General features: G+C 35.6%; 2 protein-coding genes across 2 annotated transcripts; one reads left to right on the forward strand and one right to left on the reverse strand.

Annotated features, from left to right (window-relative positions):
• The first annotated feature begins 263 nt into the window (after positions 1-263).
• On the forward strand, positions 264-6,664 carry LOC130046991 (protein jagged-1-like). Its single transcript, XM_056140954.1, has 5 exons — positions 264-567; positions 5,153-5,263; positions 5,489-5,599; positions 5,695-5,782; positions 6,442-6,664. Exons 2-5 carry the CDS (start codon positions 5,182-5,184, stop codon positions 6,545-6,547), a joined length of 387 nt encoding a protein of 128 aa, XP_055996929.1. The 5' UTR covers positions 264-567; positions 5,153-5,181; the 3' UTR covers positions 6,548-6,664.
• A 4,539-nt stretch (positions 6,665-11,203) lies between these two features.
• On the reverse strand, positions 11,204-12,250 carry LOC125647395 (uncharacterized). Its single transcript, XM_048874074.2, has one exon. The coding sequence runs from the start codon at positions 12,248-12,250 to the stop codon at positions 11,204-11,206; it is 1,047 nt and encodes a 348-aa protein (XP_048730031.2).
• Positions 12,251-14,363: the final 2,113 nt, after the last annotated feature.

Genomic DNA, 14,363 nt, shown 5'->3' on the forward strand with positions numbered 1-14,363 from the left:
GTCCGCTTTTTAGCAAAATTGCTCAAAAAACTTGAAGACGAATCAAAGAGGACTTTGCTGTCAAGTCTTCCAAGACATTTTGAAATAAACTTCAGTAATTGAAATGTATTTAATTACGTTCTTGAAAGTAATTGATTACATTGGTTAACATCAATGTAATTGCAAGTAATTTACAACATTATCAATGTAAGTTAAAGTATTTCGTTACATTGCGAACGTAATTGACCCTATCGCTGCCCGTGTTATAGTAGGTAGAACCCTCACATGCACGAACATAAGAGCCAAGCATAGGTCAAAATTTGTGGTATTTCACTAGCCGCTAGTGACGTCTTTACGTGAGTGAAAACGTAAAATAACAATCAAACAATCTCACTGAAAGTTAGCAAATATAATGTCTTCATACCAAATGCTAACATGTTCAATAATTAAATACTCTTCTCTTCGTTTTTGTTGAAGATATTGATGAATGTCAAAGTTCACCATGTATCCACGGTAACTGCAGTGACCTTTTGGACGAGTTTCAATGCCAGTGTTTTCCAGGTTATGCAGGAATCCGATGTGAATCTGGTAAGGAGAACTATGCTTGAGCATTATATATCTTGTAGTCCTTCACATGCCTGCAATGTCGAGAATGACATGTATTCAACATTGTAATATACTCGGCATTTTAACTCGTGTTCATTTGATTTCCGTATTTTTCAGAGATCAATGAATGCCTTAGGTATCCATGTCTGCATGGTACTTTTATCGACATAGTTAATGGCTTTCCAGGTTCCCTCGTGGTGTTTGCGCTTGTGGCTAAATATTCAGCCAGAAGCGCAAATACCATGAGGGACCGAGGATGCGTCGACCAATAGTTATCAGTACAAAAGCCAGTCTGGATACAGTGTGAACATTTGCGGAATAGGTACATCAGTATAAAAGCTTGTTTCTGCGGAATTAGTATTTTCTTTTCTGCGGGATTGATGTGTATGTATTTTGTTGTTGGTCTACGTCCGGCGTCGTCCGTTAACAATTTTACATTTTTTGACTTCTTGAAAAAAGTACAAGGCCAATTATCACTATTTTTGGCATGAAGCTTCTTTAGGTTAAGAGGAATGAAAGTTGTGAAAATTATGATCTGAGCTCTTCCAGGGCAGCATGGAAGGGGACAATCTGCAAAAAATGTCAAATTTTCAAACATCTCTTCCCTACTCCCACACGTGGGAGAAAAACCAAATGCGTGGATATGATATCTATGGAGCTGTGAAATCCATGGCTTCTTTATATGAGGTTCAGGCCCTATGGTGGGGCCAATATGACCTAAATGTATTGGATTTTAGAAAATCTTCTCTGCTCCCATATATATTTGAGAAAAACTAAATACATGAAGATGATGTCCATAAAGCCCTCTATCAAAATTATGAGATCCATGGCCCCTGGATCAAGGGTTCTTGTCCTAGAGCGGGGCAAATATGGCCATGTAGTGAAAATGTATTAAATCTTAGAAAACCTTTCCTACTCCCATAAATATTTAAGAAAAACTAAATGCATGATTACGATGTCCATTAAGCTCTCTATCTGAATTGTGAAATTCGTGGCTCCTGGATCAGGGGTTCAGGTCCTTGAGCAGGGCCAATATGGCCACATCATGAAAATGTGTTTTTAAAAATATTTTTGTCTACTTTCTCAGTCATGGAAGATGACCTAAATGCACGTTTATGATGTCCGTAATGCCTTCTTCTTAAATTGTAAAATACACGACCCATGGGTCAGGTTATTGGCTTTCATGGGAGATGTCACGATGATTTGTATGCTTCAAACGTTCAATTTTCCTTCTTCTTCTCTAATTGAATTGGAATTTTATGCATATTTTGAAAGATCATAAACATGTGTAAAAAAGATTCCATATTGATGTATGGCTATGATACTCAGGTGACCGTTAAGGCCCGAGGGCCTCTTGTTGAATTAATGAAATACGTAGGTAATATTGGGGGTTGAAGTTATTGCTAATATTAGCGTTCGAGTTGTATAATCTTGTGTATCAATTTAAGGAGGAATGCTACACCAGAGAAATTGATATGGATGAAAAGTGGAGGATATGTGCAGCAACATTTTCAAATTGAAAACTTTCAAATTTACTTTACTTAGTAAAAAAAATTCAGTTTTAGTAGAAATCAATCTGGAAAAAAATTAAAACCCCTGCTGGACTCTAACCCGCGATCTACAGTTCATTAATCGACGTACTAACTTTCTGAGCTTCTCAACTAGGTTTTGATATTTGAAATGAATAGACAAATATTGCTGATAATTATATTTTTTTACTATATACTTGTTCATCCAAGTAATACAATCAAAGTACTGATAGACGGTGGCGTGGGTTGGGAAAAGCTTAGCTAAGGTGACCTTAAAACAGAAACTTCCTGAATGAGCAATCATTAATGGTGATCATTTTGTAATAATAATTCAGTAATGGTAAAACAAGATAAACGAGTTCATAGAGAATTTAAAACTCCAAAAGAAGAAACATGTACATATAGTTTAAAAATGCATTTCCCAAAATTGAATTAAGATAATGCCTTGTAAATGAGCAATTTGTTTTCTCGTGAGAGAATAAAAGGAACAAGAAATTCATATTTATGCAATGTTTTCCTCTTGATCTTATAGGAGTTTATTTCAGAACTTTGAGAACAATCGCCTTGTAAAATGCTTTTAGTTGGTTGTATATCTTTTAACGTCCCGCTTAAGAATTTTTCACTCATACGAAACCTTCACCATTGCCGGTGAAGGGCTGCAAATTTTTGGACTATGCTCGGTGCTAACTGCCTTTGAGGCGGGGGTGTCTTTAATGTGCCGCACCTGCTGTTGCACGGGTTCCTGGGCTTTCTTTTTCGGTTTCATCCGAAGGACCGCCCCATTTAGTCGCCTCTTACGACAAGCAAGGGTTGCTATGGACCTACACTAATCAGGAAAAATGGAGAATGATATATCAATGGATTAAATGTTGCCAGACGTATTTCATACCAATTGTTAGGCTGTTCTTTACACATCGATTTTTGACTGGATTACTCCGTTTACCTGATCAAGATACATTGGTAGGGCTCACGGCAGGTGTGATCGGTCGACAGGGAATGCTTACTCCTCCTGGGCACCTGGTCCCACATCTGGTATATCCAGGGGTCCGTGTTTGTTCAACTCTTAATTTGTATATCTTACGAGGTGAAGAAATAATTGTTATGAAATATGCCACATAGACTTGAGCTATCATTGAAAATCTCTTAATTACATAAAGAAACCAATAAACAAATGATAACTATCGTACTAAGACCAACGGAAATTGATATCAATATGAATTACTCCTATTACAAAGAATTTGAAAAATTACATGCAAGTTGGAACGCGTAATCAGCTCATTCAAACAATTTAAAATGAGAAATTGGAAAGTAGATCTTTAAAGTTTAGATAATCAATATCTTAATAGTATTTTGCAAGAAATGTAACCGTTTTCGGTACATTGTAATCTGAGAATGCAATTTTATACTCCGTATAACATGTAGGGCTTTCAAAGGCGGACGCAGAAACCGCAACTTCAAAGGCGCCGACTATTATATAGGCCTAGGCTCGGTCCACGGTGTCCCGTGTTTATAGGGAAGTATCTGTGACCATACTTTATCTACATATGAATAAGAACTCAAATGTACGAAATGTACAAGTAAATGTTATTTTCGTCAGCTCTAGAAACTTCTTGATTACATACGAAAAATCATCATAGTTTTTCAATAATAAAATCCCCTATGTACAATTCTAAAACTTTATTCTAAGTATTCTTGTTTACTTACTCAGTTTCACTAACGAAACCATGTTGAATATCGCATTCAATTGCTTATCTAACCAGCTAAAATGTAACATCAATGTGGACCAGTGCATGTACCGTATTCTTGTTGATGACAACGCCGTCATCTTATATGAATATGTATGAATCGAGGAATGTAACATAACAGCAATTGGGAATTATTTTCGCGTTTATAGCACAAAACGTTATTGAAAAGGTTTCAAAACCTGTTTACAATCATATACATTTGATTTTGATAATGAAAACAGTTCAAATTTCCTGATTTTCTGCCTGCAAATTGCCACCTCTAGGATCTCCGTGTATGAAAGGTGAAGATAACGAACAGTGATCAATCTCATAACTCCTACAAGCAATACAAATAGATAGTTGGGCGAACACGGATCCCTGGACACACCAGAGGTGGGATCAGGTCCCTAGGAGGAGTAAGCATCCCCTGTCTACCGGTCACACCCGCCGTGAGCCCTATATCCTAATCAGGTAAACGAAGTTATCCGTAGTCAAAATCAGTGTGCCAAGAACGGCCTATAAACAATCGGTATGAAACATACCAGACAGCATTTGACCCAATGATAGGTTGTATTGACGAACTAGATCGTTATAACGACCATAGAATTTGCGAATGCTGAATTCAATCGAGACTGTTGAAACCCCTGTACCATCAACTTGTTTGTCAGTATCTTGCCTCGATTTAAAAACTGACTATACGCAGAACAAGCTCTTGCGTATCGAATCAGTTGAGAGATATAAACACTATATGCAGGTGATAATGGAATATTGCTACATAAATATGGGAAGTTGTATATACAGGAACGCCCATTGCAGCGGCAGCACAAGACAGTGGCTATAAATACCCACCGTATAAAAATGGCACACTGTTTTCTCACACACACACACACTCACATACAACACACACACACACACACGCATCACTGAAATGACCAACGATACGAAGTTATATTGTCAATTTGTCCCTTCCTCGGGACAAACGGAACATTTTATATTAGGAAAATATGTACCAAAAAGGGTAGCACTAATTCTACGAACGTATTTACACAGCAAGTTTTAGGCTTGTTGATCAATAAGTTATTTAAGGAGCGAATAAGACACTTCCTATTCGCCAATGGTGCGAAGAGATTATAGGTGACGTAATTATTCTCAAAGGAGGACGAGTTAATTAACGATGGTCATTCATGTCTCTTGGAAACTTGGCAGTCGTCTTTGGAAGTGCTTTGAGCTTTGAAACCATTTTTAATGCATTGGTAATCTTTAATAATTACACCTAGAAAGTGATTTTTTTAAATCATTTATTCAATTTTCCAGATATCGATGAATGTTTAAGCTCCCCGTGTATGCATGGTACCTGTGTTGACCTGGTTAATGCTTATAGATGCCTCTGTCAACCAGGTTACAGCGGAACGAATTGCGAGATAGGTAAAACGTACATGTATTTTTAACCCTAAAATTACTCGTACTCTATCGATTGATAAGCTCTTAAATTGCCAAGTACTTCACCAAACGAAATTGTATGTTTCTTTTTTCGCGAAAAAGTCATAAAAGGATTTTAAGGCATCAGTTCTCACTGCTCGTGTATACACTACGTTTCTTAACCTACTTCTAAGTCTTACTGAGTGTATGTACTTGTATCTTATTATTTAGAGGTCAATGAGTGCCAGAGTTCGCCTTGCGTTCATGGTCAATGTGTAGACGAAATCAACGCCTTTAAGTGTGAATGTGACTTTGGATACTTCGGAAGTTTTTGTTCGGAGTGTGAGTACTGTATAGAAGATACCCAATTTATTCCGATCATCATTGTCTGTAACTGTGTAATGATATCTGAATGTCTATACTTGAATTCGTTTCAGTTAATTATCAACTGTTATGGATCCTCCTTTCCTGCCTACCAATATTCATGGTGATTCTATTCATCGCTAAAAGAGCAAAGATAGATAAGTAAGTTGAATCAGTAACATTAGCGTTATTAACACGTGGCCTTTCGAAAAATAATCCATGCATTAATGTCCTAACATCTAACATTGTTAACAGGAGTGAATGATTATTTAATTATGCCTTCTTCAAAGAAGAGGGGCATATTGCTTTGCATCTGTCTGTCGGTCGGTAGGCCACATGTTGTCCGCTCAATATCTTGAGAACCATTCACTTGAATGTAATAAAATTTCATATGTGGGTTGTTTATGAATAGAAGAGGATCCCTATCGATTAAAAGGTCAAAATGTCAAGGGTCAACTACTCTGGACATAGGAAGACACTGTCCGCTCAATATCTGGAGACCCCTTTGCTTAACAGACATCAAACTTGGTGCACTGGTACATCATAAGAAGTAGACCACCCCTATAAAATTTGGGTTCATGTGGTCAAGGGTCAAACTGGACGTAGTAATATATGGTCTCTTTTATTTCAAGAATTATTTGCTTGTTTAAGAATCATTTGCTTGATTGACACCAAATTTGGTACACTGGTACAGCATAATGAGTAGAAGACCCCTATTGATTCTGATATCACGAGATACTCAAAGTTGTATAATGGCTTCCAGAATGTTTTACGTTTGATGATGGAATATATGTACAGTGTATATATAATTTTCGTTTCAGATTAAAAGAAGACGAATTTAATATTTTTGTGTTTCCTGAAGTTGTACGAGGAGAATCCAAACCAAAATGGCGGTCAACAGAAAGAAATGAATGTGTGCATACTTAGTGTAATTCAACGTAAGCGAAACCAAACCAAACACTATCAGCTTGTAGAAAAAAAACAACTCACGCAAAATAATGAAACCTGAAATTATTAATGAATACATACAATTCTGAAGTATTTTGTAAATGTGAATCTTGTTACTTTCTTTAGTTTCAAATAAAAAACAATTAATACAATGAAAATTTGTGGTACATGTCAACATGTTTATTTTGCAATATGATATTGTCTGATTTAACAAACTGATAGGGCAGACTAACCTTGAGATTTTCTTACGAAATCTTAAAACCATAAAAGGATGAAGTGAAATGGCTATATGCTAACGACCCCCAATATATTTCTAAGAAAAAATGTCTTGTTTCATGTTAAAATTTACATGATTTACCTCATTAACATTTGTACTTTTATTATTTAAATGTTACACGGAACTTACATTTTAAACATTATAATCATTGATCCCACCTCTGGTGTGTCCAGGGATTCGTGTTTGCCCAACTCTCTATTTTGTATTGCTTATAGGAGTTATGAGATTGATCACTGTTCCTTATCTTCATCTTTCATTAGCTATGTCTTCTCCAAATAACGTATGTAAAATATGTATATATATAGGAGTTATGAGATTGATGATTGATTTAGATTTCAATATTGAAATTGCAGAATAACTTATAATAAATCATTTTAAAATCAGCTCGTTCGCCTCAAGTAAGGTAATTCTACCCTTCTAGAATTATAGGTAGAATCTTTTATTTGATTTTTGATTCTTCAAATAATATATCGTAGTAAGAAATAAAAATAAGTATGTTTCGTTATTAATAAATTCTTAACAAATACTATTAGCACAATATACCTGTTATCAACGTCAGAAAATTGCAATTTTCTTTAAACAGCATTGCCAAAATTTCACAAAAACTGGTTCTTACGATATAATAGTATTCATAAATGTAACAATTTCATAAAGCTGTTTCTTTAAAAACATATACAAAATGTTGGTGAAAAATAAAGGAAATCTATCGCATAATGATTTAATGAAAACACAGTTATTGCCCTTGGATTCAATGTTTTGAAACATGTAATTGATTATTCATATATAACTTAGACTTTTGAAATATTTTATGGTTATATTTAACGGAAATATTCATATCTAGTGATCAGTCATTCAAAACTTACTTTGTTAAACACCACTCTGATTCCACGCACAAGTACTCTGAAGTTGAAATAAAAAATATGCTAGAGTTCCTCATCGACAATATCTTCATGGTCTTTGGTGATCAGGTCTTCCAACAGTCTGTTGGAATCCCCATGGGCACGAATTGTGCTCCTTTGTTAGCTGACTTGTTTCTATATTCATATGAAGCAGAATTTATTCAAAAACTTCTATATGAGAAGAAAAAACCTCTCGCTGTGGCCTTTAATTCGACATTCCGATATATCGATGACGTTTTGTCTATTAACAATAATAACTTTCATTCATATGTCGATTTGATACATATCCCTGTGAGCTCGAAATAAAGGACACTACAGCTTCATATTTAGATATTTTATTGAATGTAGACATTAACGGCAAACTGACAACTCAACAGAAGAAAAAATCTCTTGCTGTGGCCTTCAATTCGACATTTAGATATATCGACGACGTATTATCTATTAACAATAATAATTTTCATTCATTCCAGTGAACTCGAAATGAAAGACATCAGAGAGTCGTCCACTTCTGCTTCATACTTAGATATTTTATTGAATGTAGACATTTACGGCAAACTGACAACTCAACTGTATGACAAACGGGATGATTTCAGCTTCTCCATCGTCAACTTCCCATAATTATTTAGCAATATTCCATTATCACCTGCATATGGTGTTTATATATCTCAACTGATTCGATATGAAAGAGCTTGTTTTGCTTATTGTTAGGTTTTAAATCGAAGCAGGCTACTGACAAACAAGTTGATGGTACAAGGGTTTCAACCGTCTCGATTGAAGTCAGCATTTCGCAAATTCTATGGTCGTTATAACGATCTAGTTCGTCAATACAACCTATCGTTGGGCCAAGTGCTGTCTGACGTGTTTCATACCGATTGTTAAGCCGTTCTTGGCACACTGATTTTGACTGCGGATAACTCCGTTTACCTGATCAGGATATAGGGCTCAGGTGGGTGTGACCGGTCAGCAGGGGATGCTTACTCTTCCTAGGCACCTGATCCCACCTCTGGTTTGTCCAGGGGTCCGTGTTTGCCCAACTATCTATTTGTATTGCTTATGGGAGTTATGAGATTGATCACTGTTCGTTATCTTCACCTTATGGTTAAGAAGATTTTTTACAATAACTATTGAAAAAGACTCCAACAACATTTATGTTCCTGTCATGCATAAATCATATTAAATCATTGACTTTGGAAAATCCCATGACATCACAGGAGGGTAGAAATACCTTAACTGCTTAGTGCTACAACATGTATATCTAAGAAGTAATTCAGAGAAAACATAAAAAATACAGACTTGCCCAAGTCTGTCTATAAAAAGGACGCTAGACAACAGTTTTATCTACCAAGCCTCTATTTTTGCTCCTCACGAAAATATTAACAGCTGTGAAGGAGAAACTTCAAACTTACTGTGCGACTACATATGCCAGAAGTGGTGTTAATTGAATGTGGATTCTAGAAAAAATTAAGAACTTTTATTAAACTTGAAATCGGAAAACGTTTCCCAAATCAGTAACATCAAAACCTATGACTTTTCAACACTTTACACGACTATTCCTCACGATAAATTAAAGACTAGACTTTTTGACATCATATACAGTTGCTTCTTTAACAAAAATGGAAAAAGGAAATATTTCTTAAAAGTTATCCAAAAATTACTTTGTTAAACACCACTCTGATCCCACGCACAAGTACTCTGAAGTTGAAAATAAAAATATGCTAGAGTTCCTCATTGACAATATCTTCGTCGTGGTCTTTGCTGATCAGGTTTTCCAACAGTCTGTTGGAATTCCGATGGGCACGAATTGTGCTCCTTTGTCAGCTGACCTGTTTTCATATTCTTCTGAAGCAGAATTTATCCTTACGTGAGAAGAAAAAATATCTTGCTGTGGCCTTAAATTCGACATTTAGATATAGGGAGGACGTTTTGTCTATTAACAATAATAATTTTCAACCATGTTGCATTTCGATATATCCCTGTGAACTCGAAATGAAAGACACCACAGAGTCGTCCACTTCTGCTCCATACTTGGATATTTTATTGAAAATAGATATGAACGGCAATGATAAGCACCTGATCCCACCTCTGCTGTGTCCAGGGGTTCGCATTTGCCCAACTCTATTTTGTATTGCTTATAGGAGTTATGAGATTGATCACTGTTCTTTATCTTCACATTTCTCTATTACTACATGTATTACTGCTGCAATGCTTACCGTCTTGGTATGAAAATCCCAAATTAACAACAGTCACTAAATTTTCCGTTCAGATGAAGCCTCCCATGGTGTAATTGTTTTTCTCCTGATATTGAAGAATTCCTAAAGCCTTTTTTTTTCTTTATTAGTAATATGTAGTCAATGCCTAATCACTAATAAAGAAAAACACGTCACGATTGGAACTCTTCAATATTAGGAGATAAACAATTCCTGTCATTTACCATTTTTACTTTGTGACTTTCATACTTAGACGGTAAGCAATGCGACATTAATAGTGTTAGAGTGTTGGTTTAACTGCCGATATTACCCTAATTGCGGTAGAGTTACTAGCCTTCTGTTAATAAGGAACTTATTTAGCAATCAACCAAACTCTATGCACTTTGCAGTTGGAACCCAAGCCATCATGTCAACTGTATCAATATTCTAACTCTAAAAACTCAAGATTGTGTGTAGGACCCAAAGAGGCTCTGAATGAAGCAAAATTACATTATTGTCTTCCCTTATGTAACGTACTTGATAGTAGCTGTTTCATATTTCCTGCATGTTTTATTTCTTAATATCATGTAACTATTCCGTCTCTATTGATAGTAAGTAAATCAGATTGATCCGCAGGGTTGTAATACTACAAGTTGATATTGCTAAAGATGTTGCTAGTAAACGTTGAAATTAATTAAAGTGTTTTACGTATTCAAGCAATATGCGATCTAAGACACTTGAAAAACAGTAGTAGAAATTAAATAGAGTCTGACAGGTATTTGAACTAAAATTTAAACAATAAAATGCACGTCGCTATTGATTGTTTAACTGAGTAAATATTTCAGGCAAAACAAGCATCTGTTACTTTAATGAAACAAAACTCAGTATGCGTCTTGTTATATTATCAAAGAATATAACTCCCGAACATATTTTTCAGCTTGTGCTAAAATCGGAAACACATCTTCAAAGAAGAGATGATTATTGTGAAACCTTTTCAGTAGACTGATGGACAGACGGTCAAACCAAGATATGTAGAAGTCAGATTCGTACAAAACAGTAATATTCATATTCATAAAATCACAATATTACTCACACATGCAAGATCATAATTACATATACGTATAATCTTTACGCCACGTCTTTTAGAAAAGCTTTAAAATTATTCAAACATTCCAAATAACAATTTAAACTATTATTCTGCGTCATGTTCTCACTCAAAAATGTCTCTATACAGCAATGTCTCAAGAATTACTCCGGAGAGGCCAGCTATTGATCAGAAATAACAACAGCATATTTTACCCCAGAGCAATTTCATGGGAGGTGTTATCAATAACAGAAAAAACGGTTTGATGCTAAAATTAATGATCCAAGGCAGGGGGTTAATCCTGAAAATTCTGAATTCGGATGATGTTGTGAGCTGTTTCAACCAATCGGGTAAATCGGTACCCCAGATCAGGTAGACAGAAACAAGTATGATTTCCTGTAAACACGCCAGGTTAAAAATAGTCAACATTACGGTAATGACAACTGAAACGCTTTTCCTCACGTAGAAAAAGTTATTCCTGATCCTAAGACGCATAAAGTGGAGAATAAGACTTGGAATGAGCGGACATGACGCCATAGCAAGTCTTAGATAGAGATGAGCGATGGAAAAGTTTATGACTAGCTGTTGGTACTCCTCTGTACGAGTGTAATTGATCGAGTTGATGTTCAAGAACAGCGGAATAACAAAAGCTACCCCAAGAGCTAGTCCTGTGAGGAAGAATATCACGTTGGACACAATGATTTTGACCGTCATTCTTTTGGAGTCTGATTCCTTCTGTATGCGATAGCGGACAACTGTGAGTAGCAGGGCATTGAGGATGGACCACATGGTTGTGCATATGATGAAAACGAAATTCACTGCTAGCATGATATCAAAAACTACAATTACTTCAGTTATGTATCCGGTGACAGAGTACGAAACTAAGGCGAGAGAATCCGACACAATCACGCACGCCAAGGCGACAAAAATATCAGAATGGAGCTTCTTGTCTGATACGATCTTTACAAAGGCAATGACATTTCCTGCAATTCCAATACATGCCACGATTACAGCTACTAAGGAGAAGGCGTAGGTAGAACCATCGAAACACGACCACAGCTGAGTCTGGTAAAATCCCAGGCATCCATTACGAAATTCCCTGACGAAGAACTCGTCAATCAAACTCTTGCTGCCAGTGTGGGTATCGGTAGTTCCATTGGAGATACTGACGGTGGAATTGGTGTCGTTTGATGACGTTGTTGTTGGCTCAAACGTTGTTGTAACGTTACCATCCATTGCTCTGGAATTAATGTAGAGCTGTCGTCTAAACGTTCAAGTTTTCCAAAGTTATGATTGTATTGAAAAGCCTCTCGTCCGACCTTACTTGTAAGAATACATCCTACATGTAAATAGTTTCTTGTGTAACTGTTTAGTTTTAAATACATCCGCTCTCTTAGTACAGTGTCACATTGAATGTTTAGTATATGAATCACGAAACAAGGAAATCCGACCACTCGTAATCTCACAGTCTCTAAACAGGAAATTTTTAATGGATACATACATGGGATTACAGGGTTTCAGGCGTGGTTGGTTTAACTTACGTCATTTTTTTTTTTTTTTTTTTACTTTAGCATGCGCTGAATAATAACATCAAATTGTCCAAAGAGGTCACCGAGTGTGTAAATCACACTAACTGTGAACTAGTTTATGAGTTTTCAAACTCGTTCTAACACTTTTTTAATTCATGGATTCACTTAAAATGAAATTTAAAGATCCAACAAGTAGTTAAGCTTCATCTGGCCTGAATCGCTGGGGTGGAGGTTGGGGTGTCTGTTAAGTCTGCAACTTCAACTTTGGTCTGAATTTTGTTTTATCTATTAGAGATTTGTCAAGGTCAACAATATGTGACTTGTAATTTCAAGGTCAGTTATCAAGATATTTCGATGTGATGCATGTAGTTTCACAAACATATATCAAATTGTTGATGTATGCTATGAAAAGATCTATTGCCAGTACGGTGTATATCTGTCACTGCAGATAGCCGATTTCTGATTTCAATCACTTATTCCCGGATTTTAATTTTGTTAATTACAAATCAATTGTAATCATTTGAAATTACAATGAACCTCTGACAGTTTCCTTGCACCCTTGTCCCATTTACTGACATTTTGTCTTTCTGATTCCGCACACGTCTCCCAAATCGATTGATTTTCAAAATAACATATACATGTATATAAAGCACCGAAATCTTAAATTAACTGCCCTAAGTGAAGATATATCTATCATAAAATATAGAATATTTCAATTCATTTATTTGGATACCTACTTCCGGCCCTACCCGGGGCAGTACTTACGACCTGCGGAACCAAATCTAGCAGCATGTGACCAGGGCGCTCGACCATCTAGTTAAGTAAAAAAAAAACACTTTTGATGTCGATGGCATTCTTGCCACGCTGTTACACGCTACACAGTTATTGAGAATGGAAATGGGATACAGTTATTTGACGTACATTTAAGGTAACTCCATACTTGCAGGTTTATCTGATAAAAATATAAAAAGTGTATTTATTTCCTTTATTAGAGTTAAAACTAATAAATTATCAAATAAAATATATAGGTTATCACACTTTTTAAGATGTGAGACATGCATCAATTGCAATTTTCCTTACACAACATTATCAAAATTTCATAAAACTGGTTATGACAATATAATATTCATAACAATTTCATGAAATTGCTTCTTCACAAAAATATGCAAAATTTCTGTGAAAAAGAAAGGAAATATATTGCATAACAGACTTGATAAAGAATCAACAAACACAGAGTTATTGCCCTTGGATTTGGCATTTTGAAACATATCGTTGATTATTCAAATATAACTGACTTTTGAAATAGTTTATGTTTAACAAGATATTTTACAATAACTATCGGGAAAGACACCAACAAACTTTATGTTCCTATCATACATAAATCTAAATAAATCATTGATTTTGCAAAATCTGATGACATCACAGGAGGGTGGAATTACTTTAAAAGGATCATACAAGACACACATTGCATTTAAATATAAATACAAAATGTACATATACAGCATATATATATAAATTCAATAAATTCTTTTTTCTTGTTATCGGGGTAGAATAAAGTCAAAAAATAGAATCCAATACTCAAACTTTTATCTATAGCGCTTTCGCCCTGCGAAATCTACTGACATTGTTGTCAACCAGCAACGGGCTCCGCAGGGCGAAAGCGCTATAGATAAAAGTTTGTGTATTGGATTTTATTTTTTGACTTTATATATATATATATATGTGTGTGTGTGTGTGTGTGTGTGTGTGTGTGTGTGTGTAAATTGATGACTAGATTGATTGTCATTTTTCTCCTGACGAGTGAGGGAGGGTTATCCCCT

The sequence above is a fragment of the Ostrea edulis genome, chromosome 6 (assembly GCF_947568905.1).
Source record: "Ostrea edulis chromosome 6, xbOstEdul1.1, whole genome shotgun sequence".
NCBI classification, from domain to species: Eukaryota; Metazoa; Mollusca; class Bivalvia; order Ostreida; family Ostreidae; genus Ostrea; species Ostrea edulis.

Bases quoted from the DNA above. Each gene is read 5' to 3' on its own strand.
- LOC130046991 (XM_056140954.1), top strand. From the start codon at position 5,182: ATGCATGGTACCTGTGTTGACCTGGTTAATGCTTATAGATGCCTCTGT. The intron at 5,264-5,488 runs GTAAAACGTACA...CTTATTATTTAG, and splicing joins CGGAACGAATTGCGAGATAG to AGGTCAATGAGTGCCAGAGT. The intron at 5,783-6,441 runs GTAAGTTGAATC...TTTTCGTTTCAG, and splicing joins AAAAGAGCAAAGATAGATAA to ATTAAAAGAAGACGAATTTA.
- LOC125647395 (XM_048874074.2), bottom strand. From the start codon at position 12,250: ATGGATGGTAACGTTACAACAACGTTTGAGCCAACAACAACGTCATCA.